Source organism: Pocillopora damicornis, chromosome 4, assembly GCF_964200805.1.
Source record: "Pocillopora damicornis chromosome 4, jaPocDami1.2, whole genome shotgun sequence".
Classification (NCBI taxonomy): Eukaryota; Metazoa; Cnidaria; class Anthozoa; order Scleractinia; family Pocilloporidae; genus Pocillopora; species Pocillopora damicornis.
This window is the reverse complement of record NC_142673.1, coordinates 7,926,783-7,954,358: the sequence shown is the minus strand read 5'-3', so window position 1 is coordinate 7,954,358 and position 27,576 is coordinate 7,926,783. Positions and strand designations below refer to the sequence as shown.

The following is a 27,576-nucleotide window of genomic DNA, read 5'->3' as shown; positions in this document are numbered from 1 at the left end:
AATCTCCAATTCTCCAAATCTCCAAAAATCTTTCCAATCTCTTGACGGTTGTTAGCTTTTCGTCATCATCCACGGCAAAATCTTTCAGAAAAGACAAACTGGACCGGGAGAACCAAATGGGCGCCAAATTTGACTGATATTTTTGACTATTAGAAGTCACAATACTTTTTTTCCGCTACGCAGTAACGTGCAAAACGTAAATACCATTCTTCTTTATGTCTTTCCCGAAGCCACCTATGCCATCCCGATGCCTTCGCTAGTTATTACAGCAGTGATAAATATTGGTACAGTCAACGCTTTTGAAAATTTGCCGAACTTATCACTTAGCGAAGTATATGGGTAACATTTCGGGCTTTAACTCCCTTTAACTCCCATGAGTGACCAAGACAGAATTTATCCTCGCTATATAATTACAATATCTTGCAAACAAGTGGTGAGAACAAATAAATATACCAAGAAGGGGATTACTAGTTGATCCACTACCAAATTTTCAGAACTAACATTATAGGAATTGTATAGCAGACAGTAAGGAGAATTTCTGATGAGATCTTGGGAGTGGAAGGGTTGGAACACGATTATTTATTGCAACTACAAATGATTTGTCGCAACATTAAGAATCGAAAATATTTCACCGCTGACCACTCATATTTCAGACCATTTTTGTTAGCCACCAAAAATTTCCCGCCATTTCTGGCGTTATTCGTTTCTTCGAGGGGAAGATTGTTTTCACAGAGACGGCACTTTGACGAGCTTTTAAACAGGTGATTGATTGTTCCTCAGGTAAGAAAAAATGATGATGTCGTAATTATGTAAGTATTTTACATTTTGGTTCTTCCCTAAGCGACCTTAGCGTGTGGATGCCGCGGAAAGCGTAATGAGATGCTCAAGGCGCAGCTGAGAGCAACTTGCGTGCTCTCCAAACTTTCCGCGTGCATCCATCTCTCGATACACGCACAGCTCAAAGCATGAACCAATTGTTTATTATTGCATAGGGGACACAATTTCTTTTTCAAATTCCGTGGTCGTTGTTTGATAGATCCATTCTTTCAATGGCAGTTTTCATTTTCAACTTGTTTAGCGTGTTCTACGTAACTTTATCATGCGTGAAGTAGAAATACACATCGTCGGTAACTTAAAATAATTTCCTAAAAACTTTATGCTGAGCTGAAATCATCAAATGTTTTTTTCTCAACAGCTGGTTAGAAATCAAACTTGAAAATCAAAGTTATTAACACGGTGTGCTTTTCGATAACACACGTAAATGAAATTCGGAACTTGTTTGCAAAGATGTTAAATTCGCTTTTTCGCTTCACCGAATCTCAACTGACAATGTAAGAAACGAAAACAGCCATTGGACACTTAGTATCCCAACTTTTGTTAGAAAAAACCTGCATTTCCTATGAAAAGCAGAGGACCATGTTCTCATGGTGACTGCTTCGTCAGAACATGAGTAAATAAATGGCTTTTCGTGATTTTTTCGCGAAGTTTGGTGGCTCGACGTTTGTTTATGTTCTAATGTGAAAGACAAGCTGTGGGAATAGTTAAAATCCATCCACTGATTGATTTAATTTAATGATCTTATATAAACAGCGACTTAATGGAATAGCTCGGGGATTGATGTAATGAGCAAAACTCGTGGAATTTACTGCCGTATATCTTTGATATCTCTCATTAAAAAAAAAAAAAATTACAAAAAATACATTTTGCGTTTCGAGGCAGGATACTAAAAGGTTTGTTTCCGACTGCAAGCAGAAGATAACTATGTAAACAGAGATCATGGCCTTACAATGCAAGTGCTTTAAGCAACCATGAGTCAAAAAGTGATTCACAAATGGAAAACAATAGAATCTGGCTTGGCTAGGCAAAGGATGGTTTAAATTGTCACGTCAAAATTTAGACTACCTGTTGAAAGTGTTTAGTATTATGTGATATTGGATGGTTACAATTATTCTGGATCTCTCTGTGACTTTTAAACACCTCAAGATCTTTTAAAGCTCTTTGAGTTGACTTTTACTTTTATTGACAAGTTGGATCATGTGTACCATAGGTGGCCTTGGTTGACATATCAGCCGATATTGGTTGACTATCGACCGACTATAGGTCGACTATCTGTCAACAGTCTACCAACTATCGGTTGATAGTCGACTGATAGATCAGCCAACAGTGGACTGATATATCGGCCGACAGTTGACCGATAAATGTGCACATATTGGCTGATGCATCGGCCGACAGTCGGCCAATATATCGGTCGACTATTGGTCAACTATCGACTGATAGTCGGTCGATTGTCGACCGATAGTTGACTGATATATTGGCTGACAGTCAACCTATAAATGTGTACATATTGGGTGATGCATTGGTCGACTATCGGTCTATATATCGGTCAACTATTGGTCAACTGTCGACCAATAGTCGGTCGATTGCCAACCGATAGTCACCAATATATCGGTCGATTGTCAGCCTATATGTCAACCGAGGCCACCTATAGTACACATGATCCAACAAGTTTGATAAAAATGATTGATATTGTCAGTTCCAGCAAAAGAAAAAATTGAATTTCCAAGAACAACTGACTAAAATTTCAGTAATCAGTAACCATATGTACTTTTGGAGAGCTCAAGTCTGAAACTCAGGCAGCATGTTGGCATGTCAGCGAATAGAAGATTTTGATTAGCATTAAAATTATCACTTAAACAATTGTTACAAAGGAGGCTAATATTGAACTGATCAGACCAAGTTTAACATTGAAAACTCCATTCCATTATTCCAAATGGAACAAAATGCCCAACAAAAGGGGAATTTTTTTTCTGTATTATTCTCCTGCAAGGGGAAGGTAGGCACCTACTTCAGCACTGACTGTCCAAATAATTGTTCAATATTTCCAGCTCTGTGCAGGTGAATGATTTGTTTGGTTTCATTTCTCCTTTATGTGCATTTATAATTTTCTCTGTTTGCATACTCAATGTAAGAAACATTTTAATGTAGTCATGATTAATGAGCCTTCTTTACTTTATCACTTTTCAGTTTGTGGCATATTTTGGCACAGATACAATTTAAAACATGAGGAAGTTGTCATTGGTGAAAGTTGTCTTTATTGTTTTTATGAAGCCAGTTATTATGGAAAACGCAAATGGAGGTAAGAGCAGTTTGATGCATTAACAACGGGGGTATTGGGGCCTATTAGAAACTGCAAAACTGTAGAAAAAAATCCTCCAAAACCAAAAAACTGAAAAAAAATTTGATCAAAACTGAAAACCACATCCAAAACTGTTAAAACTGATACATTTTCACATCCCAGTTATTAAAACACTGATTGATCCAATACAGTGATGACAAGTGGAGCATACAGAGTAAACTACACTAATTTCATGTCAGAATTTATGAATGCCATGGACTTGGCATTCATATCTTTCAGTATCTGCTTAAATTAACAGCTGCTCTCTTGAGGACCTTGAGCATGCATGGTCTCTGCGGACTCAGCAGCTGGTAATGAAGCCAAGTCAAATCAAGGGAATTTGCACAAAAGTCCTCTATGGGATTACAATTTTGCAGTTGCAAAAAGCTATAACTCTAGAAAGTTTCATTGGAAATCCTTAATCTAAAATTTCCATTTGCGAACTAAGACCTGAGAGTTTGGAGATTCTATTGGAATGTTAAACCAATCAGTCATGTGTGGTCTGTAACTTGGTCACCAACTTTGAGGTGGCATTGATAAAGGGACCTTGGAAATGTTCTGTGCTTAGCTGTACACTCCCCTATCCCCCCCCCCTTCCCCCATGGTGGGGCCTATGGCTACATGTAGGCTACCTAGGGATCCCTGCGATATTTCAATTAATTTGCGTTTAGCTGCAATTCGAGATCAGTGGAGGCACGTAATTGCTGCTCAGATCAAAGAGAAACCAGAGCCCAAATAGGTCAAATAGAAAAAAATACCAAGAACCACATTGGATATCAAATTTGAAAACCCATTAACATTTTTTCGCGAAAAACCAAAAACCAAATGCTTAAAAATGGAAAATCTGTAAACCGCAATATATGAATACCAAAACCGAGAAACCAAACTTTTTTGGCACAAAAACCGAGAAACTGATCCAAAATAGAGCCAAAACCAAAAAACTGATCTAAAAAATAGCCAAAACTGAAAATCCCTATGTCCCCCTCATTGACAGACTTGTCATTTATACATAGATATGTTAGAGCCCATTAGGCATGGCTTCCCTTGGTTGTAAATTTTACCTCCTACTGTCAATGTTTAACACAAGAAGGTAGGATGATAATTCAGACACTGGACAAATTTATGTCATTTTGGACAGGAGGTCCATATACAGTGATAAACCATACAAAAAACCACACAAAAAAGATATTGAAAATGCTGTCCTAGACCACAGGCCATTAGGGTACCATTTTCAAGGCCCAGGCTACAGTTTTTTGTCATATGGACCTAACCCTTTTAGTAAGCTGATAAACAACTTGTATTGATTTTTTTCATTTCCATTATAATCACTTTGGTTGCCTTTAATTGGAAACCAGTGAGGCAGATTTTTTAACTAAACATCACAACAGACAGAGGCTTGTTTTATGATCAGACAGTGTATTAATGTTTTTATCCTACATAAATATCACACTAGACTATGACATAAAAGATCTTTGACAAATACACTAAACTATAATGGTCCAGTAATCAAGAATAAATTAAAAACACAAATGAGATTAAAATACAATCAAAACCATCTATGGTGTGGGTGGGAGGGAGATGCTAGATTACTAATAACATATGCTAATAATAATATGCTAAAGTAATTTTGCAAACATGTTAGTGTGGTGAATAACCATTGGCTCTACTCATGTTTTATGACTTATATGCTGAACAAACTGCTCAGTCCTAAGGAAAGGGAAAATACTAATATGCACCCTGCCTGTACCTTGTCCAGGCCTCTCTGAGTTATCGATGTCTAGATTTATATTAATACAACAAATTTATGTCATTGAGTGGGTTACACTTAAGGTGCCATCTAACAACTGTGTGTATAACTTCCCAATCCTTCACAAAAAGTTAAACATTTGAACATTTAAAGCCATGAGATATGTCATTACTTTTCAATTTAAAAACATTGATTTCATATGTCTTGATTGTAAATCTCCAATTTTTTTTTCTCTGTGTTAAAATCTGGGTAAATTCTTGGGCTCACATTACTACACATGCAAAATAAACAATTTCTGGTAACTCTTTGCAGGTCTGCTGGACAGTTATTTCTACTCTAAATTACATGACAGAAACTGACAATTTCTTTGATTAAAATCTGCAGGAAATGGGGTGGTCTTGAGTAAAATTGCCTAATTTAACTTCAGTCTTATTGTGGGTGAAAGACTCTTTCTGTGATGCAGACTTTGAGAAGATTTTAAAACTTCAAGCTATGCATTTAATCCTGGCTGCATTGGGATATATGTCCTGGTTGTTCACTAATCCCTTAAACTTCTTAATTCATTATAAATGTCTCAAATTTTAGAGATTTAAAATTTGTAAGATATTCAACCATCACAAACAAAACAAAGAACCCAAAAAATTGGCCTTTTGACCAGAAAAATGGTTTGAATCAATTGCTGGCACTTTAATGAAGCAATAAAACAGCCAAACCGGACAGAGCGGTAAAGAGCCTAACAAGAACCTGACACATAGCTGGAAACAAGAGGTACCTATAATTGACCTTGCAAGAACCAGACAAAAAAAAGTTGTTCACAACCAGAAACCAGCCTGACATGAGCCAGACATTAGCCTGAGAATCAGCCTGACATGACCTGGACAAAAAAATTGTTCAGAACTGGAAAATGAGACCAACATGTACACGAGCCAGACATTAGTCTGACAGCACAAAAATAATAAGTGATGTAGTAATATATTGCTAAAAGAAATGACAAAATAGTCTATTAATAGGCAAATTTTAATACACTTTTACACCATAAAATAAGGAATGCACGTTATCTTATTAAAAAATGAGACATATGCATGGAGAGATTCCACTTAGCTACATTTCCTCTCTTAGCCAGAATTGTAAACACTCAAACCTTTCCCCTAAACACTGAGTTGTATGTACTTTTTATAGTCATTCAATGGCCTCAACTAAACCCATTTCCTAGAATGAAGAACTATTTACATTTCCAATCCAAAAATAACTCATACTAACTTGTCTGTGTCCAAAACAAAAAGACAGATAAATTGTTGGCTTTGACTATGTCATGCTATTCAAATGACAGCAAGTTTTGAGTGGTAATATTTATGGACATTTTAAGGTAAGAAGTTTTTAAAAAAATGCCTGTTTGGTTCATGGCGGTCTCTCATCAGGCTCTGAAATCAGGCACACTGTTAAATTATATGTTAACTTAAAATGTGTAAAGATATTCAGCGTTGTCTGGCTCTTGTCCTGCATTGCCTTGCCCCTCTTAGCTTTGTCTGGCCAGTCATGGCCCAGCCAAGAGCGTACCATTTGTCCAGCTCATTGGCTGAGAGCCAGAAAATTTTTTGTCTGGCTTTTGTCCTATCAATGTCTAGCTCTATGAAAGGTAAATAGGGAGGAATCAGGCTGTATTCAGGACCTGTCAGGCTCCAAATATTTTGTTAACATAGCCATGGAGAAAAATCTGTAGAAAACTAATATCTCATAAAGTTGGTGCTTAATTCCAAGGAAAACCCATAATTCAATTAAGTGCATTTTCAGTCAAAGCCTCAAAAATTGCAAAATTGCTCTCTTAAAGGGTCATGATTAGAATTTTGGTCAATTGGGTATAGGTTAATTGATATCAAAATTAATTATTTAATTTAAAATTCTCAACATCTTAGTTCAAGTATTTTCTCTTTCTTCAGCTATTAAATCTTCTATCAAAGCTAAGCCACAGCTCAGACTCTTTGTTGGAATGGGAAATCCTTGGCCCTTAGTGACTGCCCTGTCTCAAAATGAAATCCACTGAACATAGTATTAAAAGTTAAAATAACTTATTTTTGGTGTGATATTTTGTGCAACTATGTAATTTGAATTCAGTGTGTGCATACATATGTATAATTGATCATTTTTACATTCAATAAAATATGTAAGGAATTTGTTTTTCTTATAATTTGCTTTGCCTAGTTCCCAGTGCTGCACCAGAAGGATTACAGCTGGTTGAAAAGAGCTCAACCTCAATCATTGTCAAGTGGAAACCTATTCCTGCTAACCTTACCAATGGCCACCTTTCAGGATACAAGATAAAATATAAGAAAATTTTCAGCTTAGCATTTTCTTACTTAACAAGGAATTCAGCTTCTCTAGTTCAAGCTAACATAAGTGATCTCGAGAAGAGCACTATGTATGAGATTTATGTTGCTGGCTTTACAGAGGCAGGAACAGGACCATATTCATCGAGGTTCAGAGCAATGACTAGTATAGGTGAGTCTTTAGGAATCAATGTGTATTATAATAGTTGGGTTTATATTGGTTATTTGGAACAAAATTTTGAATCGCTACCAGTCTCAACAGCTACATAATGAAGGATTAATTAATGATGATCACAGGTTAAATATTACACCTGATAATGTGATAATGCTTTTCCAAACTTGCACAATCGCAGATCAATTTAGCTATGATACTTTGATGCATCTAAGACCTGTAACCATTATCAAAAACTACCATACCAAAAAAATGAAAACAAAAATGTATAAGTTTATACATGATTGAAATGCATTTGAAAATATCATTTGTATTTATTAGATAATTAGATGAACATATACATGCATTTATTTGCAACTTATTCAAAGGGTTCAAGTTTTCAATCAGCTGGTTGTTACTGAAAATTGGCTTTTTACTGATAGGCTTAACTAACTGTTAAAGTCTATAAGTCAAAGCTTCTCACATAAACCAATGCTCAAGAGACAAAACACTTGCAGGCTTGTGGTCTAATGGAAGTATGACAAAAGGCACATTGCTGTAAAACCTATGAGTTTGTGCACAATCCATAGCAATACATTCCTGTTTATATTTTCAGCATAACCAATTATACTTACTGCTCTGGAGAATAAAAAACCCTTTTTAAGGTTTTTTTTGTTTTTTTGTTTTTTTTTAAAAATAACTTCTATGGTAGCATATAGAGAGTGGTATGTTGCTCACACCAATCAGATCATTTTGGGTATGTATCTTGCACCAGTCAGATTGCCGCATTAGGGTATGTATCTCACACCAATCAGCGCGTCACTTTCGTTCTTCGGTTTGAGAGGTGTTCAAATTTCAATGAAGTAATGGGGGATTCAGAGTGAGTGGTTCGTAAAATGGAATCATCTTTTAGAATGAGAAATGTTGGCTTTCTGTGTTTCTGATGTGTATTTTACTGTGCTTCATGAGAAATGCGATACTAATGGACGGATGAAAGATATCAGATTACCCTTAGTAAACGTGTTTCTCATGCTGTGAAGATGGTCGATAGTTGTTCGAGATAAAATGGAGTCCTGTGCTCTGTCGCATGATCATGATGGTTATTGTTCCTTCACGACAATAGTGAGTGGAAAATGTTTTAGTAAAATATTGCTTGAGGTGGTAATGAATTGCACTAAACATTTTGATTTGAACAGTTCTTTAAGGGCAAGCTCTGTTGTAAGATTCGTGATTTGTTGAGTGTGCTGATTATTTTTTTCTGAATTGGTTTGCTTGGTGCTATCTCTAGATGAATGTCTGATTAAAATTAACTATGGACAATTTTGTGTATGTTTTCACTGCCTGATGGAGAAAGTGATCTTGTGGAGTCGTTTGTGTTTGGCTAAGGACCAATTCAGATACCATTGTTAGCATGTTTATTTGATTTGTTGTCTGGAATGAATGTTATATGGAGGGGTTTGACAAATGGTCGTAGGTACAAGTCGTGTCAGTAATAATTAACAATTGATGGTTAATAGTTCATATTTAATAATTATAATTTTAATACCACTACTATAATAAATTATTGTTATTATTGTAGAGGGGAGCGGTTTTTTCTTGCAAAACATGATTTGGTTACATATATCATGAATGGTGAATTGCCTAAAGAGTTCCATGCAATGCCATCACAATGAGTGCAATAATTATGGAGACCATTAAATTTAAAATCATTATGTTCAAATGTTAGGTTGTTGCTTAAATTAAATATTGTACCATGTTTAGAAATATTTTTGTGTTACCTAAGTGGGTATTAACTCATAGTAAGCTTGGTAAGAAACAAAAAATTCTTTTCTTATACAAATAAGACAAAGATTTTCATTTGGCCATGTGGAGTACTTTGTGTATAGGGATAGATGGACTTAAGTTGCGTATCAGTCTCACAGCACAGACATGAGAGTTCAGAGAGCAAATGTGATGATCCCCAAGGAGAAATACAGTAGTTAGTAATAGGTAAAATAGCTTTGAATCAAATAGATGAAAGATTTGAGGTCTTCATTCATTAAAGCTTGTAATATTTATAATATTAGCTTTGAAGTTACAAGAGATTTGTTTATTATGAGGAGACCAGCTAAGTTTGTTATCAAGTATGAACACCAAGCATGATGAACAAGACACACAGTTAATTGGTTTTAGTCTCCAGTTTTACTGCTGTTGTTCTTGTGGTTGTTGCTGGATTTATTGTCTTAACTAGCTTTTTTCCAATGAAGTATGACACAATATTTTGAATATTAAATGTAGAAACATTGTCCTTCGCTTCTAGTGAAATCTATGTTCAGATCCAGTGAAGTCATAAATAATGGTCACCTGGTCCATTGGCTTTCTTGCCAACAAGTATTGCCATTTCTTCATAGAATTATTCCCACACCCATTTTTGATACAACCGATAGCTGTGCAGAAAGTAAAACACAGTGATGTAGAACATATGCCTCAAAATTAAACTGCTTTAAGTAACATATACATATAGCAGTCTTCTAATTATCTCTGAGATAAATAAGCCTTTACAGTGCTGGACCATACACTACTTTCTTGTGAGGTCCCTGTGCAGTGTGAGAATTATTCTATTAGTCTTTCTTAAGTTGTATTTTGCAGGCAAATACCACTGAATAACTGCACTGATGATTCATTTACTTTTCAGATGGTCCTTGTGCTTCTGATCCATGTCTGAATGGGGGAACATGTGTTGCATCACCAATTCTGTCAATCAATTCATTTTACTGTGAATGTGCTGCTAGTTTCACCGGTGAAATTTGTTCTTTTTTTATGAGTGGTAAGTAGCATAAGGAAGGGCTAGTATATATTTTAGGTATAAAAATGTTCACATCTCAATCAAAAATGATCCTTTCCACATAGACGAAACAACCCCTATTTCTTTACCTTGCATTAAAACAGCCCACTATCAAACATTAACAACTGCATTTCTAAGTGGAGGTTGGATGCCTTAAACATCTAGGAACTTCCTCTATTGGCAGCCAGCTCCTAGATGGAGACTTCTCCCATGGCTGGCAGATCCTGGCATCCCAGCCATGAGCCCCCACACAGGAAAGGGAAATGGGAACCTGTTGCACTGAATAAACAGTGGAAAGAGGGAGGGAAGGGGTGGGGAAAACTGCTAGGACAATGAACTGCCATTCCTCAAAATGCTACAAGTTCATGCTCAAAGCACAGGCAAGAATGCCTGAAACGAAGAGCACATGGAATTCCGAGGCATGTGCATGTGCATAAAAACTGCTGAATATACTAGAGAACGCTGATGCTCTTTGTTGTTAACTCTGTTAAATTGCATTTGACTGCATCTAATTTTAGGGGCTACATGTTTATAGTTATAAGGAAAAGGATAAACTAATGAATCTGTAATTAAATGCATTTCTAACATACTGAACAAAATTATAGAATTCTGCATTTTCTGTCAATGTTGATGGCACTTTTGGTAAGCAAAGGGGTGTGATTACTTGATCCTGGTTTGTTAATAGTTGCAAAGAAATGAAGGGCTGTTGTTGAAATTTGACGATCTAACTTTGTTGTACTGTCTTGCATGTTGAAGCCAATAAAGTTTTTATTGAGGAAGTTACGTAAAAGAGTTAAAATAATAAAGCCAAAAGAAGTGAACTGTCATCCGGTCTAGAATATTTTAACAATGGGAGGCAAAAATGAAGAACTTGAAAGCTACGTAGTGTCAAAGTTGATCGTAGCCCTAATTCAATTTTTTTAGAGAACAAAAATAGAGAGGAGATCAGAATGTAAGAAAACTAACCTCAGTAAAATGTTTGCCTAGAGCTAACCAACCTCAGTGATAGAGAGATGGTTAAGAGATAGAGGAACTTCAGTATTCCAAAATGGAACTTGGAATACTCAGCTCTGAGCAAAGACCAGACGACTTCAAATCTGAAAACGGAAATGATCAAAGAATGATGTTGAATGAATTTTTTAAATTGCCAGAGAAGATAACTGAATTGAAAGTTAGCAAAACAAGGTTCTTTTGATTTGTTTACTTTACTTTAAACACCATTTGTTCATCGAGACGATTGGTTGGTTGGTTTAGTTGAGTACCATTAATGGTGACATTGATCAGACGTCCTAGAACTGCAACATGGATGATCCGCACGTTAGCAAATAGTCTTTCAAAAAGTTTGCCTTAATGCGAAAAACAAGTAATCACATGTGATCTTTTGCATCTCAGAATAAAATTACGCTGGTATTTTTAAAGTTCTAAAAAGTGCCTTTGTTGCTTCACAACTGACAATCTTTTTTAGAAATTTGAAAATTAACGTGGAATTAACCGTATTTTCCTTCCATAGTTAAGTTTACATTAAGTTTTAATTAGAGATACGTTTTACATCATGTGCACAATTGTACACAAGTTGTGAAAGGAACTTTACAAAATATGGTGATGTACTTGATACTGTGATGGCTTGGTGTCTCAGTATTCTATGGTAACATTTATACCAACCTCTCAGCTAGTCCATTCCTAATTGCGTGGAATTCCTAAGACATGCCTGCTAAAGGGTTTGACTTGTAGGTATGCCCTCCTTGAGTCTGATTCAAGTCTAAAGAGGCTTAAGCAGAGTAGACTGTGAGCAGGCCCTCTTTATTAGTGCTGCAGGACGCACGTTTCTTCGCCAACAGGAAGATTTGAGACAAGTCGGGAGAGGTTTTAAGCGGTGGTCTGGCGCTCCAATCTTAATTTTCATTGTAAGACCCCTTACCGACTTCTTGCCTGCACAGGTTGCTTAAGGCCTCAATTACTTTCCCACAGGCTAAGAAATGCCCAGGCCTAAGTGCTAATAATGAGGCCCTGCTTACAGGCTGTAACCAGAGAGGCCTGTTTAACTAATGTTTTTGCTGGTTGTCTTGCTACCCTCAACCAGTGGGCTTAGTCCCTGAGGGTGGAGCTGTAGGAAAGAGGTTACATTGCGTTTATGGTGGAGAATGCTTTTTCAGCAGCTGATTATGTTCTGTCAAATTAAGTCAGAAATGCTCTTTACATGTCATCTCACTTAATTGGAAGCACCTTTTCCTGAACTTAGGTGAGTCAGCCGCTTGAAATTGGTGTAATCGCCCATTTCAAAGTTCTGGTGGTTATTTCCAAAACTCATTGGTGGGAATTGTAAAATAAATAGCAAAAGTCTTGACACGCTCCACTGCTTATTGAATTGTTTTCTACAACTCTCATTCATCTCTCCAGCTCCCCCATTGCAGTTTTGCTCGGTGCAGGTAAAGACTCACTGACATTGGGAGCAGGCTCTTGGAAAATTGGCAAAGCTTATGCTCATTATCGCTCACCCAGTGATTTAAGTCCCTAATACTCCTTAATTGGGATATTTTCAAAATTTAACTGTTTATTGTTGTTTTTTCAATCAGACATTCGATGTCACAGCCCAAATGTGAACTTACTAAATATCTCACCAAATGCTTCGTCTCGCTGGAGCTTTCACAGATCAAGCCAATTTATAATACAGTCTGAGGTCAAACTGAACTGTAACTTTTCCTTCACAACATTGTTCCTCTGGCGTGTTTACCAACTGGGTGGAGAAGATACACCATTGCTTTCAAGGAATAGCTTCTCAGAATTGCACATCACTCCACGCTTGTTGCCAGTTGGTGAATTTTTGGTTCAACTCAATGTAAGCATCACAGGAACATCAGTATTTGGGGTCAGTCAGGGTTATTTCAAGGTGGTGAGTAGCCCTTTAGTTGCATCCATTGCTGGAGGAAGCAAGGTGGCCAGAGGACTAAACAGCTCTTTAATTTTTGATGCATCCCTTTCATATGATCCTGATGAGGAACATCAACAATTTTCAGGTCAGTAGTAAAAGATTATTTTAACGTCTGTTGACAAACTTTGAAAAGTCATCAGGAAAGATATTAGAGATGAAGCCTTGCATACATAGGGAAATGAAATTAAAGTGTAACCTGTTTGAGCAGGAAGAATAAAAATAGTTGTTGGCTCAGTCAAACTGACCGAATCTTTGCATTATTTATTCCATGGTATACCATGCTGCTGCTATTACAGGCCTCAATTTTACATGGCTATGCAAACAAGTGTCACCGCTGGATATCAATAGGTCAGATGAAGCAGGATGCTACTACAGGGCTGGTGATGAAGAATATGTTGGACGTGAACTTAGAGTAAACAACAGTCTTATGACAGAAAACACCTCATACTTCATTACAGTACAGGTTACAAAAGATGAAAGGCGAGCTGAGTACACTCAGGAAGTGTTTATCGTTGCAGGCGATCCACCGGAAGTGCAAATCAGGTATGGAAAGATAAGAAACCTCGAGGTTGAACTTCACCTGTAATTTACCATCGTATATATCCTTTAAGCTTTCATAAAACCATCAAAATAACTGCGACAATTTCCCAGAGTAAATCATTATTTACTTTTGTTCGTAGAATTAGACTTACACACACATGAAAACAATTGCGTATCTAGGTATACTAATACAAAAAAAAATCGTAAGCCCAAGATGTTACAAAGATGTTACAGAAATTACGAAACAAAACAAACGAGCTATGATTGATGAGTACTGTGTACATCTGTTTCAGAGAACGGTGGCTTTCATTATAGGGAATTTTCTCTGATTTTTTTCCTGAGCGAATTAAACTTGGGACTAGGGAAAAAGTGGTTAAACTAGAGTGGTGTGGTGGATGTCACCCTTTTCAGGTGCAGACTTGAGTCTGGGTGCCAAGAAGTGAATCTGCTTTAACTGCGTTACCTAAATGACCTATAGGTGTCTTGAAAACTGCGGTGCCAAACTGAACCCATCTGGGAGAATGGCTTTACAGGGCATGTGTACAGGTGCCTCATGTCATGGTAACCTTATCTTCAAGTGGACAATTTTTAAAGACTTGAATAACTCCATAGATAATTCTCAGTGGACGGAGGTTTCAGAAATACAAGAGTTGATAACCACTCGAGTTTCGTCAAAATCTCTCGTCACTAGGCCTAGAGTGCTGACACCTGATACCAGGTATAAGTTAATCTTGATTGCACAACGACCAGGTGGATACCGCGGGTATTCCGAGTACCACGTGACCTCAAACAGTCCCCCTGTTGGAGGAGTATGCAACGTGAGCCAAACATCAGGAGTCGCTCTTATAACGGAGTTTACTTTTGCCTGTGATAATTGGCAGGATCCAGACCCTCAGTTGCAGTATGAATTTATTTACCTCACGAACAACAATCTTCCTAATGTGGCTTACAAAGGAGTAAAAACTAGTTTAACAACCAAACTCCCTGCTGGAGAGAGTGTGAGTAACTTTACCATCGACTTTCGCGTGAGAGTGACTAACATGCTGGGAGTATTTACTGAAGTGAAGACTCCCGTACAGGTAAGAAACGGAAATGCAAACAGTGTTGCAATTTCATCACTTTTTTTCTGTGCTACCATGATATTCATTTCATTCAACACTTTCTACTATAATGAGATTATTTAACTCTTGTAAAGTAAATGTAGATTGCTGTATTTAATTTGATTTTAGGTCTTAGAACCCAGCATTGAACAAGCAAACCTCTCAGACATTGTCATAAACCTCACAACTGGGGATGAGAGTGAGCTGAATTATTTAATTCAGTCAGGTGACGTGCCACGTGCTCTGCAATTAATGGTGGCTGCCATTTCAGTCGTTGATGCCCTTGCACTTACGAAAACGACGGAAAGTCAGGCCTTGGAGTTGACAGAGAAACGAATTATGGTAACGATTTACTTTGTTGAACGACTTCCAGTGAGACTCTTCATGTGAAACCCCTTGACAAAGAAATCTTTTAAAGGTTTGATTATGTACATTCAGTAATTAAGTTGACAGAGGGGCATCGTTAAGGTGCATCGTTGCCAGCCTGGATTACAGCTCTACTTACAGTGCAGAGCCAGGCAGGGTTTTTCGGAAACAACCCTTCCTTTGCACAGTGCCCACCTTCGCCAAGATTTTAAAGTTTGTAATGGCGATCTGGTAAGCTGATAAACTTCAGTTTTGTGGGTTAATGAAGTTATCCCTCAGTGGTTTCAGATATTACCAAGAGAACTTTTCAGAACACCGTATTGCGTCTCAGAAAGTGGCGATTGCCTGTTTAGCTCGCTTTGTCGCTCACCTCTTCAGTTGAGAGGATTCATACCCATTAAAAACATTACCTCTGCTTTTTTTCAGGGTGATTTAGTATTATCAATTGAGGTGATAGCGTAAAATGGCCACAGTAAAGAGTTTCAAAACTGGCGTTTCCAGCGTTAGCCCTTCGACAGCGAATGAGGAAGAGCTAGGCTCCAAACGTCAGCTTGGAAACTCTTAACTGTGGCCAATTTACGTTATCAACCCAGTTGCTGATACTTAATTACCCTGTTATACTCTCCCACCTACGCAGCACCACAGTTTCTTTAGAAACTTACCCCCTTTGTTCATTCGCTTTTTTTTCAGCCGTTTTGAACTAAGCTCACCTTGTGTCTTCTTTCAATCGATATAGATGAAATCAAACATTATACAGCTGTTGTCCGCTATCCCGGTAGATACTGTCGTTAGAGTTCAGCAGGTGTCAAATGTGATCGCCTTTGCCAGCTCGGTCATTGACGAGGTTACCGTCGAAGCGCAGGTAATTTAATAACCATGCAATGCTTTGGTATCAAATAAGGATCTCTTCCCGAGCTAAAAGAAATAAAATTAAAAGGTTGATATTCTGGTTCTTCATCTATTCTCCTGCAGAAAAATGCAAAGGATGCGCTTGAAAAGATGACTTCAGTTTTGAAAATGGAGAGTACAGCAGGGGAAAGATACGACTCGCTTTTAGATGGCTCAAAGAGTCTTGTGAATGGTCTCGGTACCATTCTTAGAGTAGCATCACATAGAGCTAGCGTGTATGATTGGCATTTGCAAAAGAGGTCTCACATTGGAGGCTTCCACATAACTACGGATGAACAACTCTCACGTAAGAGCCGAACGTTATCATTCAAGTCAAGAACTTCTTGGCCTTATTTATGGGCCAGAAGGAGGGAAAGAGACGCTTCTGACGCCCAGCTACAGGTAAAGAATCGTTCAGAAATACTGCGCAAAACCTAGGTTGTACATGAAAGTAAACCACAATAAAGTAAAGGGATATTAGACGCAAGATCAAATCCTTGCCGCATTTCCGGGTATTAGGGATATTTTAAGTTAAATTTATCTTGCTTCGTAAAGTAGCCCTCAAATCGTGCTTATTTGTTTGATGGTAAAATTATGGACATTGGGCTGGCACTTCGCGGTACCGAAATCAAAATTAAAATAGCTGTTATGAACTATCAGTAACTAATGATGACAACGGCCGCTGTTTTTTATTGATGTGTTATTTCAGGCTCGAATCCACGCTGAGAGTATACTCGGGGTTTTGAGAGAGGTCGGAAGCATCCTCTTGTCCCGAACTCTCGTTGGTGAGGAGCAGAAAACGCTTACAGCCCACAACATGTCTCTGTTACTGTTGCGAGAGGAGCCGGATGTGCTCGCTAGGACTGTTTTGACAAACAAAGGAAATAGTTTTCAGCTAACTTCATTAGCCATCCAGTTGGCTAATGTTACCCAGTATATTGACAGCCAGGTAGGTACAATAACTATTGATTTGTGCATCACATAACTTCATTGTGAATATAGCGCATCTACGGAAGTTGAAGAGCGCACCGTGAATACACCTCTGAGTAAGAGTGTTGACGTTCTGGCTGGTAAGGGAATTACTTGTATGGGTGTGTCCTTTAAGAAGAAGCTTCCTCTTTGACACTTCTAAGTTGTCATTTTGATGGTGCGAAAGGAAAGTACACTCAGCATAATACAATAGTATACACCCGAAAATTTTACATTAATGAAACCTGTTTCCTTTGAAACTAGGCTACACAAAATCAAAATCCCTCACCCTATATTGTTCGTTAAAATAACGCATTGTTAACGTCAGTTTTTCGACATGCCCAAATCTTACCGTCACAAAGCGGGGAAACTGATACAGTCGAACTTGTATTAAGCGGAACTGTATTAAGCGGTCACCTTGTGTTAAGCGGTTAGTTGTCAAAGCCCCGAATTTGTTTCCCCTTAATCACTCTAATTTTCACCTCCATTAAACGATCGCGGTTACTCTTTACTAAGTCCTATCAGCCTGTTTTCATTGTTTCCACTAGTAGTATTTTCGAGCAAGATTCTGCACATTTTAGTAGTGGTCAATTATGGCATAAAGTAGCGTTTTGTATTGTTCCGTTTATAATGCCTCAAACTAGCGGTAAACTTGTATTTTAACGCAGGTTAAAAGCGATCACTGCACCTTTCCTGTGAGTGACTGCTTAATACAGGTTCGACTGTACCTTGCTCGAGACCTATTCGACCAATTCTTTGTAAACTCTCGAACAAACTGCTTTTAGAGCCGTTTACTTTTGGAAATCATGAGTTCTTTTCTTTATGTCTCCAGATGGTAACAACGGAGTTTACACCTTTCTCTTGGGACCCCTCAGGCGCAAGAGTGACGACTGCAGTTTCAAGCCTTGAACTTACGAACAGTTCTGGGCAATTCCTGAATACGACAGAACTGACAGCACCAATTAGTATAAGACTTCAAAACCTCCATGAATTCACAAACGCCTCTCAGTCTCATTTCGTTGGAGACAACAGAACCGTTTTCTACAAGGTAAATGTCAACCAAAGTGGGATGTCCCTGATGTTAAAGATTCATCCGGAAAGAAATAAGACAAAGTTTTTAGTGACTGTCAAGTATGGAGAGCGCTCTTCTGTAAGTAACAGTGACTTGAATTTAACAATACCTGACCTTTCGTCATGCGATAAAATTCCAGATGGTTATGTCAACTGTTCACGCGATCCTTACAAAGTCTTCATGAGCCAGGAATTTGTAGAGAGCAAAGGTCTTGGTTATTACTTCATTAGTCTTACAGCCGTGTCAAGAATTTCTGAGATCTCTCGAGTTAGACGCTGCTCAAAGCAATCATGTGTTCAGTACAAAGAACCGCCCACTAAGGGTGCAAGTCTTACTGTACTCCAGTACTGGGAAGGTGATGAAAATTACACCATACAAGTGATGCCGGCTGCCTGTCTATACTGGAACGCGGAAATATCGCAGTGGACGTCTGACGGATGCAAGGTGAAAAATGAGAAGTTATGATAAACTTTGCTATAAACTGTAAACCATACGACGTAATAGTTATTGAATAAGCCCCTTCATACGTCTGATATGTCTGTTGATAATGTCCCAAAAATAAGGATTTGGCCAAGATGCATAGCTTCGAAGGCTCTCGTGAAATTTTAGGAAAATCTTTTAGCCAAGGACTTGTATCAACCAGCATACCAGAAACCAAAGTTTAGTTATTTGATAACCTTTCCATTAATTTTTAGATCGCGCGTTGACAGCAGATTTTGTTGACCTTTTGTACTTTCCGGGACGGCATTAGAGCACAGCTTTCTAATGTCACTATCCCTGGACTCGACTAAACGAGTTCGCTTTCTTCCATGTAAAGTAATAACGATGAAAGGGTGAAACTCTTAGGTTTTTTTTCCGCCGGCTTTGTTTAATTTTCAACAGAAACAGTAGGAGGACAAATATGGAGGTAAACTTGAGGTTATTGCGTGATACTGACCGGTTGCACCACGTGGCGTAAAATAGCCAATAAAATTGCGCGAAAATTGATGGGTGGGTTGTAATGATGTTTAAACACGTTATAATGTTGACAATGTTTTAGTTATTACTTTAGTTCATAATTTCACCCTCAAATTTCCCACGAAGCTTGCAACATATGATCATATGGTGGCCATAAGACCAGTAACTCCCAGGGCGTTACCTTCTCTACCAATGGCTCCTTAATTCCATGTTATTTAGCTCGCTCCCCTTTATTTTCCGCCCACTAACATGTTTACCTTTACTTGGAATTAACACCAATGTCCAACTGTTGATGGAAACTGTTTCGTTGCAGGTAAGCGAAGTGACAACTCAAGATCACATACATTGTTCTTGTAATCACCTCAGTGCTTTTGGTGGTCAATTACTTGTGGCGCCTACTCCCATCGATTTTGATAAAGTTTTCACAGAGCTGGTTCGCTTACCGGATAGTGGAAACTTAGCTGTTATAATAGCAGTTGGCTGTGTGTTTGGTCTCTATCTGGGACTGCTGCTATGGGCTAGACGGAATGACAAACTTGATCTCGTGAAGGTAAAAATGTAATTTCTAATTATTACCAATATGTGCGGCCAAAAAGACAACTGGCCTCTGACTAACTAGTGAGCCTTGCGAGCCTTGGATGACTGATTGCAAGTTCCTAATACCCATATCAGTCGCCCAGCTGATTGGTTCTTTCTTTGTTATCCGACGAATTTTACTTAACGAAGGTAAGCTTAGTGTTATCGCGAGAAAAGAAAACCATCCACTAGCCAACATTTTCAAGTTTGAATTGCAATTTTTCAGTCGCCGAATCTTCTCCGATCGTTACGCGAAATAATGGCAGAAATTGGCAGTCAAAACTCAAATTTATAGGAAAAAATTCAGGCTGAAAATGCCAACTGAGCCATTTCTTGGGGATCAAAGGAAATGGTGCGAGAAATAAACGCCGAAAGGTGACTTCGATTGTGTGGCACCAGCCATGCTTTATGAAATGCTGTTGAATCGTTGATAGTTAATTTCAGCTTCGGTAGAAGTGTAAACACTTTACAGAGAGCTTATTTGTCACTTAAAAAAAATGTTTGAAATCGAGTGGAAGCTATATATAGTAAAGGTGAACCCTAAACCCACGTACAAGGTTTGTTGATAGTGGTCGGGCATATAGCTTATTTACACTCTTAAACGACGGTCGCAAATAAAAATGATGCCTTTTAAAAAGTCATTTTATTCCAATATAGTTACAGTTTGTGTCCATTTTGAACCTACTTTGACCAGTTCTCCTTTCTTCCCTTGAAGGTGGGCGAGAGGGCACTCATAGGAGTACCCGTACCTTGGTCTCACTTTGTCGAGGTTCAAGTATTTACGGGCATCTGGCGAAACTCGGGAACCACTGCCAACATTTTTATTGTACTGGAGGGAGAGTTAGGTACCAGTCGTCCGTACCATTTGAAGCACCATTCGTGCATTCCTTTTGCAAGAGGGAGTATTATTTCCTTCGTTATTTCCATTCCTATCGACATTGGCACCATAAAAACCGTTCGAGTATGGCATGACAACGCGGGCACCAGTCCATCATGGTTTTTGAATCAGATCAAGGTTAGCGATCTGTTCAGTAAGATACAAAGGAACTTTGTATGTTTTACGTGGCTGGCTGTTGATAAAGGTGATGGATTAATAGATCGTACCTTTCGTTTCACAACAGCGGATGACAGAGGAATTGATTTTTCCTCGTATGCTCAGAACAGAATTGCTGAGGAAGTCAGTGATTTACATTTATGGTTTTCTGTCGCTGCAAGACCACCAAGATATCGATTTAGTCGCGTGCAACGTTTATCTTGTTGTCTAGTATTATTGCTGACAATTATGCTAAGTAGTGCGATGTTTTACGAACATAGAACAGCGATGGACGACACACAGGGAACGCTAAGGTTGGGCCGTTTTGTTGTTAACTTCAGAGAATTCATCATTGGAGTGGAGAGCCTTATGGTTGTATTTCCTGCCTACATTTTGACCGTGCAACTTTTTGCTCGTACTCGATCCTCGAATGAGAATAAGCAAATGGCTCTCAAAACCAACGCAAGGACGAAATTTAGCGAGATAAAACGCGAGTTTTCTTTTCCACGCTGGTTTATTTACGTTCCTTGGCTCTTGTGTTTTCTCCTCTCGACTTGTGCGGCGGCTTTTGTTATCTTCTACAGTCTACAGTGGGGTGCAGATATAAGTGAGCAGTGGCTGATTTCGGTTGCAATGTCAATTTTGTTGGACTTATTTGTAACTGAACCAGCGAAAATCATCGTCGTTGCTTTTATACTGCCTCATCTTTTCAAAAGTACATGTGATAGGTCCACCTGGATTTCTAGCCCTGTAGACATAGAGGTTAGTCTCGAAGATATTAGAGTTGGTGGGCTAGACTATGAGGAGGTCGAAAAAGAAGAACTTAAAACACCAAAGCCCTTAACGAAGAGAAAATTACGTCGCGTAAGGGCTGCTCGAATGAGGGAAATGTATATGTATACAGCTCTTCGGAATGTAGTATCGTACTTACTGTACTTGTTAATTTTACTTATTGTTTGTTACGGTGGACGTAGCAAGCATGGATACATGATGACATCTTCCATGAAGAACACATTTGGAGAACTTAATACGGTACGTAAATTACTTCTCATTATAGGCTAATCTTCTCGTTTCAGACCAGTACATTAGTAAGAATGGATACTATTAACTTATAATGTTAACAGAAATTTGCAAAGGCTTGTTTGTCGAAGGTGTCGGTGACTTTACGGGCCTGAGGTCATAATTTCAATCTAAATCTAGGAGCCAGAGTTGCGAGTCTTGACTTGAACAACTAAAACATTTAGTTTCATTTCCTGACCGACTGATTCTCGAACCTATCCGTACCTCGATCTTGAATGTGATCGAGACCAACAAAAATCAACTTTTTCGGGACAAGTAATTACCAAGACTTTCGAGAAACGGTTCCGTGAAGTTTATTTAAGGAAACTATCGAAGTAGTTAGAAAAAAAAAGCTATCAAAGCTACTTTTAAATAGACAAGTTTCTGTCAACGTATTTTCGTAGTTGCTAGGAACTGGTTTTCTATGGCAAAGGTATAGCTGCATGGATGTGTGTCAGCTCGGCTTCAAATCGCCAATTTAGACCGGCGCGCTAAGTACATGGGCACATGATAGAATCCCTGATAAAGGTTAAAATTCAATCTAGTATTTCCATTCCCCGGCAAAAGAGCGAAGAAAGTTTTAAATTTTAACGAGAAATCTCGAAAGTACTTTTTGTCGTATCAAACAAAGCAAGGGAAATTGCTTTTGTTTGACGTCAGCTATGCGTTGATAATCTGATAGATCACAAGCAACAACCATTTACGGTCGCCGAATATTCAGTCAACTGTATGAATATTTCTTTGGATAAAACGGGTAAGTTTCTAAAGAAACTGTGATGCTGCGTCGGTGAGAGAGTATAAAAGGTTAATTAAGTACTATCGACTTAATTTCATTAATATTTATTTGTTTAGTTAATAATTTATTTATTCATCACGCCGAACATTTAGATCTCAAATCACTTCAACACGTGGAACTGGTTAGGTGACGTTTTGGTACCCGGGCTTTTTGAAGACGGAAAAGATGTTACCTCAAATAGTTCCAGGCTCTACATTGGAGACGGCGACGCTGTCCTCGTTGGGATGCCTCGTCTTAGGCAGCTACGAGTCAAAGAAGGTATTTTGAAGGAAGTGTTTAAACGAAGACCAAACAAAATTGCTCCCTGAATTTATCTCGTCGACAAACTGGTTTCAGTTCAGTTTATATAAGCTTTAACAGGGTCGTCAAAAGTTCTTACTTCAAATTTTGAGTGGAGTAAAAAAAACTGAATAACTGTCAACGTGAATTGCTGGGTGTGCCAATGATTATGAGCTTGATTTGAATAATTTATAAAAGAATGAGTATATTTAAAATTTTGGGTAACCTGCACAGAAAAATTGTGCTTCATTAAGATTATGCAAAATCATTTAATTTCATTAGGCAGCTTCCATTGAGGAGAGAACCTTAATCATTAGTCATCAATTTATGAATTAATTAGCTTCTCATGCACGCGGTATCTCTATCACAAAGATGAAACAATAAACACTATGGTCTTTTTCCACTTTAAGGTTCTTGTGATGTCAGCATAGAGGAATTGACAACCCCACTCAACTCTTGCGTGGCTACATATACATTTAATAACGAGGACAAAACCAGCTCCCTTGGAAAAAAATGGCGTTTGTCTTCCTCATTTAGGAATGAGTCACTCGTTATTCTTCCTCAGGTCTGTCCAAGTGCTTGGCATTATTCTTCAGCCCAGCAAACACTAAATTTTCCCTTATGGGGAAAACTTCATCTGTTTAATTTTTATGGTGAAGGAGGTTACCTGGCCGAGTTGGGCTATGACAAAACTACAGCACTGAACGTCATCTCTGAACTAAACCTGTTTGACTGGATTGACAGATTTACCAGTGCATTAATTTTCGAGTGCGCAGTTTTTAACTCTCAGGTAAATTTGTTCAGTGTGATTTGGATCCTGATTGAGTTTTCGCCAAGTGGTCTCGTGGTTTCTAATCATGTGATTCATACTATGCACATATATGACATTGGTGGGGGCTACAGTACTGTAACCATAACCTGTCAATTGTTACTAGTGGTTTATATTATATACTTTGTTATCAAGGAAACGAGGAAGATGATCGTGGGAATTCGACTGTATTTCTCACGTTTTATCAATTGGGTGGAAATCCTCCAGACTATATCAGTCATTTTCTTTCTAATTGCTCACATTATGAAAGAAACAAAGCTCTTCGCTACCGCAGCTGAACTTGAGAAAAACACTTTTCAATTTATCAGCTTCGATTGGGGAGTTCTTCTACAAGACTTAGAAACGGTATTTTTATCGTTACTGATGTTCTTGAACACTTTGAAGTTGCTGTATTTGCTCAAATTCAATCCCCGTGTGAGGCATTTATTCCATGTAATGAAGGGATCTGCTCGGGAACTCGTTCACTGCTCAATTGTATTCGCTGTGTTCATGTTTGGATGTATCCATGTAGGATATATTCTATTTGGGAGAGAACTTTACTCCTTTTCTTCGCCTTTCCTCATTCTACAGTCTCTTCTAGTCGAAGGAGTCGTTGGTGGCGGAGTGGACTATTTTAACGATTGTTGCACAGTCATTGGCCCCGTTTACTTTACAGCGTTAAAATTGGGACTTAATCTCTTATGCATAAATATTTTCGTTTCTGTTCTTGTTTATAATTATGGCCGCATCAGGGAACTCTCCAGAGGAGAATTTGGTCTTGGACACTACGTGATAATGAAAACGAGGGGACTACTAGGCTGCGTGGGCGACCGCTTAAGGGCGAATGAAGACAAATCTGCGTATGATTTACCGAACACGGAGATTGAGGAAGATATTCTACCTGAGGCAGCTGAGATATTGGCAAGGTTGGATCGGATTAATCATCTTTTAAATGTTCACTATGCCGAAGAATTTTGTGAAGACCTTGAGCTGTTTTCTTTGTGGTTTGATCTCCACATGCAAGCTAGGAAATCCAAGGATTTACAAGAAAACTGGTTCGATGCACCAGAAAGTTTTGAGTCTGCTGAGGAGGAAGATCAGGTGGATGCAAAGGAATAAGAAATTTTTTCCTTGTTTACCATGGGCAATTGATAAACGACTCGCCTTTAGGACTGTTCGAAAAAACCACTAAATCATCTTGAATCGACCTTTCGAATCACTTTCAGAATTAAAATAAGCTGTTAGTGTGAAGGAGATATCATTGTCATGTTAACTTTGGAACAATTTCAGTCATTTTTCTTTCATAGCATAGTTTTATTAGGGGCTGCTTTCAAGTGCATATACTCATTAGATTTCACTTCGCCATTTTGATAATGGTTTCTTTTACAGTGTTAGGTTTTTATTGTAGTTAAACACTCATAATTGCGATAGCTTTAATTGCAACTTCATCAATTGGACCTTATAGGCCTTGGAATCTTACCATGAGGGACCAACACAGTCTCAGTTGTCGTGTTAATTAACTAATAGCATTCTTATGCCATTTTGATGAAGTAATTATTTTAAACATTCTTCAAAGGAAGGATGATTCCATTTAGCAGATTTACCGCTACCTGTTATTTAACGTAGTAGATTTTGTACATTTATTCGCTGGATTGCAATAAATACGATCACGGGAAAGTGGTATCCATGCATGCAACTTGTATTTGTTGGCCGATTGCGTTCATGGGGATTGATTCAGAGCTTATTTTATTTATTTACCAGGCTCGAGGTGTGTAAATCGGTAAACGGATAACGTTCAAAATTTCAACCATGCCTAATGCTCGATTTTAAAATTTTGGGCACCTTTCGCTAGTATTGCTAAAGATTGATATATTAACCTCCTAAATCAATGCGTCGTTGTTTTTACTTGGTGGTTATTGTAAAAAAGAAAATCTGCTCCTAAATATATGTTTTAGTGCAGTACTAACATGGCCGTGAGTCACTATTGTTTCGGTAGCCAATATGACCGTCGGAATATCCTGTGAAAACGATCTCTAGGTCCCTCTAATGACCGTGAAAATGCAACTAAACTGGTGAAACGTTGGACTTCATCTAGACAGGCGTGAATTGAACTTATTAAAGTACCTGATCGCATGAACACTTAAGGACGGTCACACCCAGTGCAAGGGACCATTTCTCCTGTGCACGCTCACACTAAACATTTTTACTGCGCGTCAAGTACGAAACTCTTGAAAATATCAGAGCCGATGATTACTGCGACCCAGATGGTTTGAAAGTATTTTTGTTGAATGCGCAGCCAACTCCATCCTTTTTTAGTAGTGATGACTGCTATCTACTTCTTTTACCGTTCTGACAAAACAAAAAAACACGACTGAAAGGAAGTTTTACAGAATCTATGTATATTACTATGAAACGAAAATAAGCGGGTGCACATTTTGAAATTAACCTTTCTGAGCTCAATTCGATTGTTTGTTGAGAAACAAGGACCATTGAGCTCAACGGCTTTTCGATAAAGCGAATTTAAGCGTTTTATTTTTGCATCCGTTGATGAGTATAATTTTCAACAACAAAGGGGTACGTTTCTAAGGAAACTGCGGTGCTACGTTGGTGGGAGAGTAATAACAGAATAATTTAGTATTATCAACGGAGTTGATAATAAATGAACGTAAATTGGCTCCCGTAAAGGGTTTAAAAGTTGCAGATTCGAGTGCTAGCCCTTCATTATAGCGATTGGAGGAATCATGGGTTGAGTGTGTGTTATATGCAGAAAATCGAGCAACGCTATTGGTGGGAATATGCTGGAGAGAAAACAAGAATAAATTAGTTGAATGAAAAGCGCTCATTGATTCCGCACTAGTGCAGATTTGAAAGATAAATTTTTGTTCTTGAGTTTTTCGGCTAGATGTAGGGAAAGGTTGCAAACTGTCATGCTGCTTAATATGTTTAAGGAGATTAAAGTGTGGAATGCACATCAGCAGGAGATAAACTTGATAAAATTTCGTCCGAACTTCAACAAAGTAAGAACCACAGAAGCGAGTTTTAGGAATCAGAAAACAAAATTTAATTTCCCAAGTCAAATTTCAACGAAGACTAGTTCTAACTAGCATTTTTTACTGATATATATTTTTTTTTTTTTTTTTTTTTTTTTTTTTTTAACTAAACATGTAAAGTCGATCGAGGGGGATTAAAATCTTAAAAAAAGACCAGTTATCCCAGAGAGCTACGGTCAGCTACTGATACTGATCCAATCTTTTTTTGGAGAAAATTTTTGTTTCAGCTTTTTGGTTGGTGCAAAGTGCTGATGTAAGGCGAGGGAAATAGTCCTTTATTTTTGCTTCAATTCTAACTATATATTAACAATAAATCTGTCAATTAAGTTACTGAAGGAGTGGTGTAATGTAACGGCTTTTCATTACTCCTACAGTCGCATGAGGACAAGCATAGCTTAGAATTTGGATATTGCTTACGAAGTCAATATGCATTTCATAACAAGAAATTTTAAAAATCTATTCATTGAGGAAAACGAGACGAAAGATTTGGCGGCGAACTAGTAAAGATTGGGCGAAGCCTCGAGGTACCCTTGAATGCCTTGGAAGGAAAGTCCTGCCTGCATTGAACAAACAAGTTTTCCAGTTGCGCTCACGAACAAAATGCACAACAATAACGATCTGAAGTGCAGAAATTTTCTTTTGTAAGAAAAAAAGACCATCTGCGACATGAAATACTGGCACCTAAGCCTAATCACCCGTCACACATGAAAGGCCCTGGTGACGAGAAGGAGCATTTCCCGCCAGTTTTCCGCTATATTCCCCCGTGTGGCGTCTGCGTCATAGCTGACGAAGTCGTGTGACGTGTGAACTGTTAGGACAGGATTTCCGACGAATTATTGTGGTTCATGTAAGAGAATTAATTACTTTTATATACATTCTTTTAACTGATAATACTCAAAATTATTGCGTTCGATTTATTTAATAGTGCAAGCT

The 27,576-nt window shown here is 38.1% G+C and overlaps 1 protein-coding gene across 1 annotated transcript; it reads left to right on the top strand.

Moving 5' to 3' along the window:
- The first annotated feature begins 3,060 nt into the window (after window positions 1–3,060).
- LOC149046682 (polycystin-1-like protein 2) lies at window positions 3,061–25,276 on the top strand. Its single transcript, XM_089202630.1, has 15 exons — window positions 3,061–3,136; window positions 7,122–7,418; window positions 10,072–10,203; window positions 12,795–13,235; window positions 13,447–13,693; window positions 14,169–14,769; window positions 14,920–15,132; window positions 15,893–16,018; window positions 16,129–16,446; window positions 16,754–16,993; window positions 17,846–18,529; window positions 19,356–19,592; window positions 20,334–21,683; window positions 22,599–22,764; window positions 23,196–25,276. Exons 1-15 carry the CDS (start codon window positions 3,061–3,063, stop codon window positions 24,710–24,712), a joined length of 6,645 nt encoding a protein of 2,214 aa, XP_089058756.1. The 3' UTR covers window positions 24,713–25,276.
- Window positions 25,277–27,576: the final 2,300 nt, after the last annotated feature.

Excerpts from the sequence above, each read along its gene's own strand:
- LOC149046682 (XM_089202630.1), top strand. The coding sequence starts at position 3,061 with ATGAGGAAGTTGTCATTGGTGAAAGTTGTCTTTATTGTTTTTATGAAG. Across the intron at positions 7,419-10,071 it reads CAGAGCAATGACTAGTATAG|ATGGTCCTTGTGCTTCTGAT; the intron begins GTGAGTCTTTAG and ends TTTACTTTTCAG. Across the intron at positions 16,447-16,753 it reads CTTCTGACGCCCAGCTACAG|GCTCGAATCCACGCTGAGAG; the intron begins GTAAAGAATCGT and ends GTGTTATTTCAG.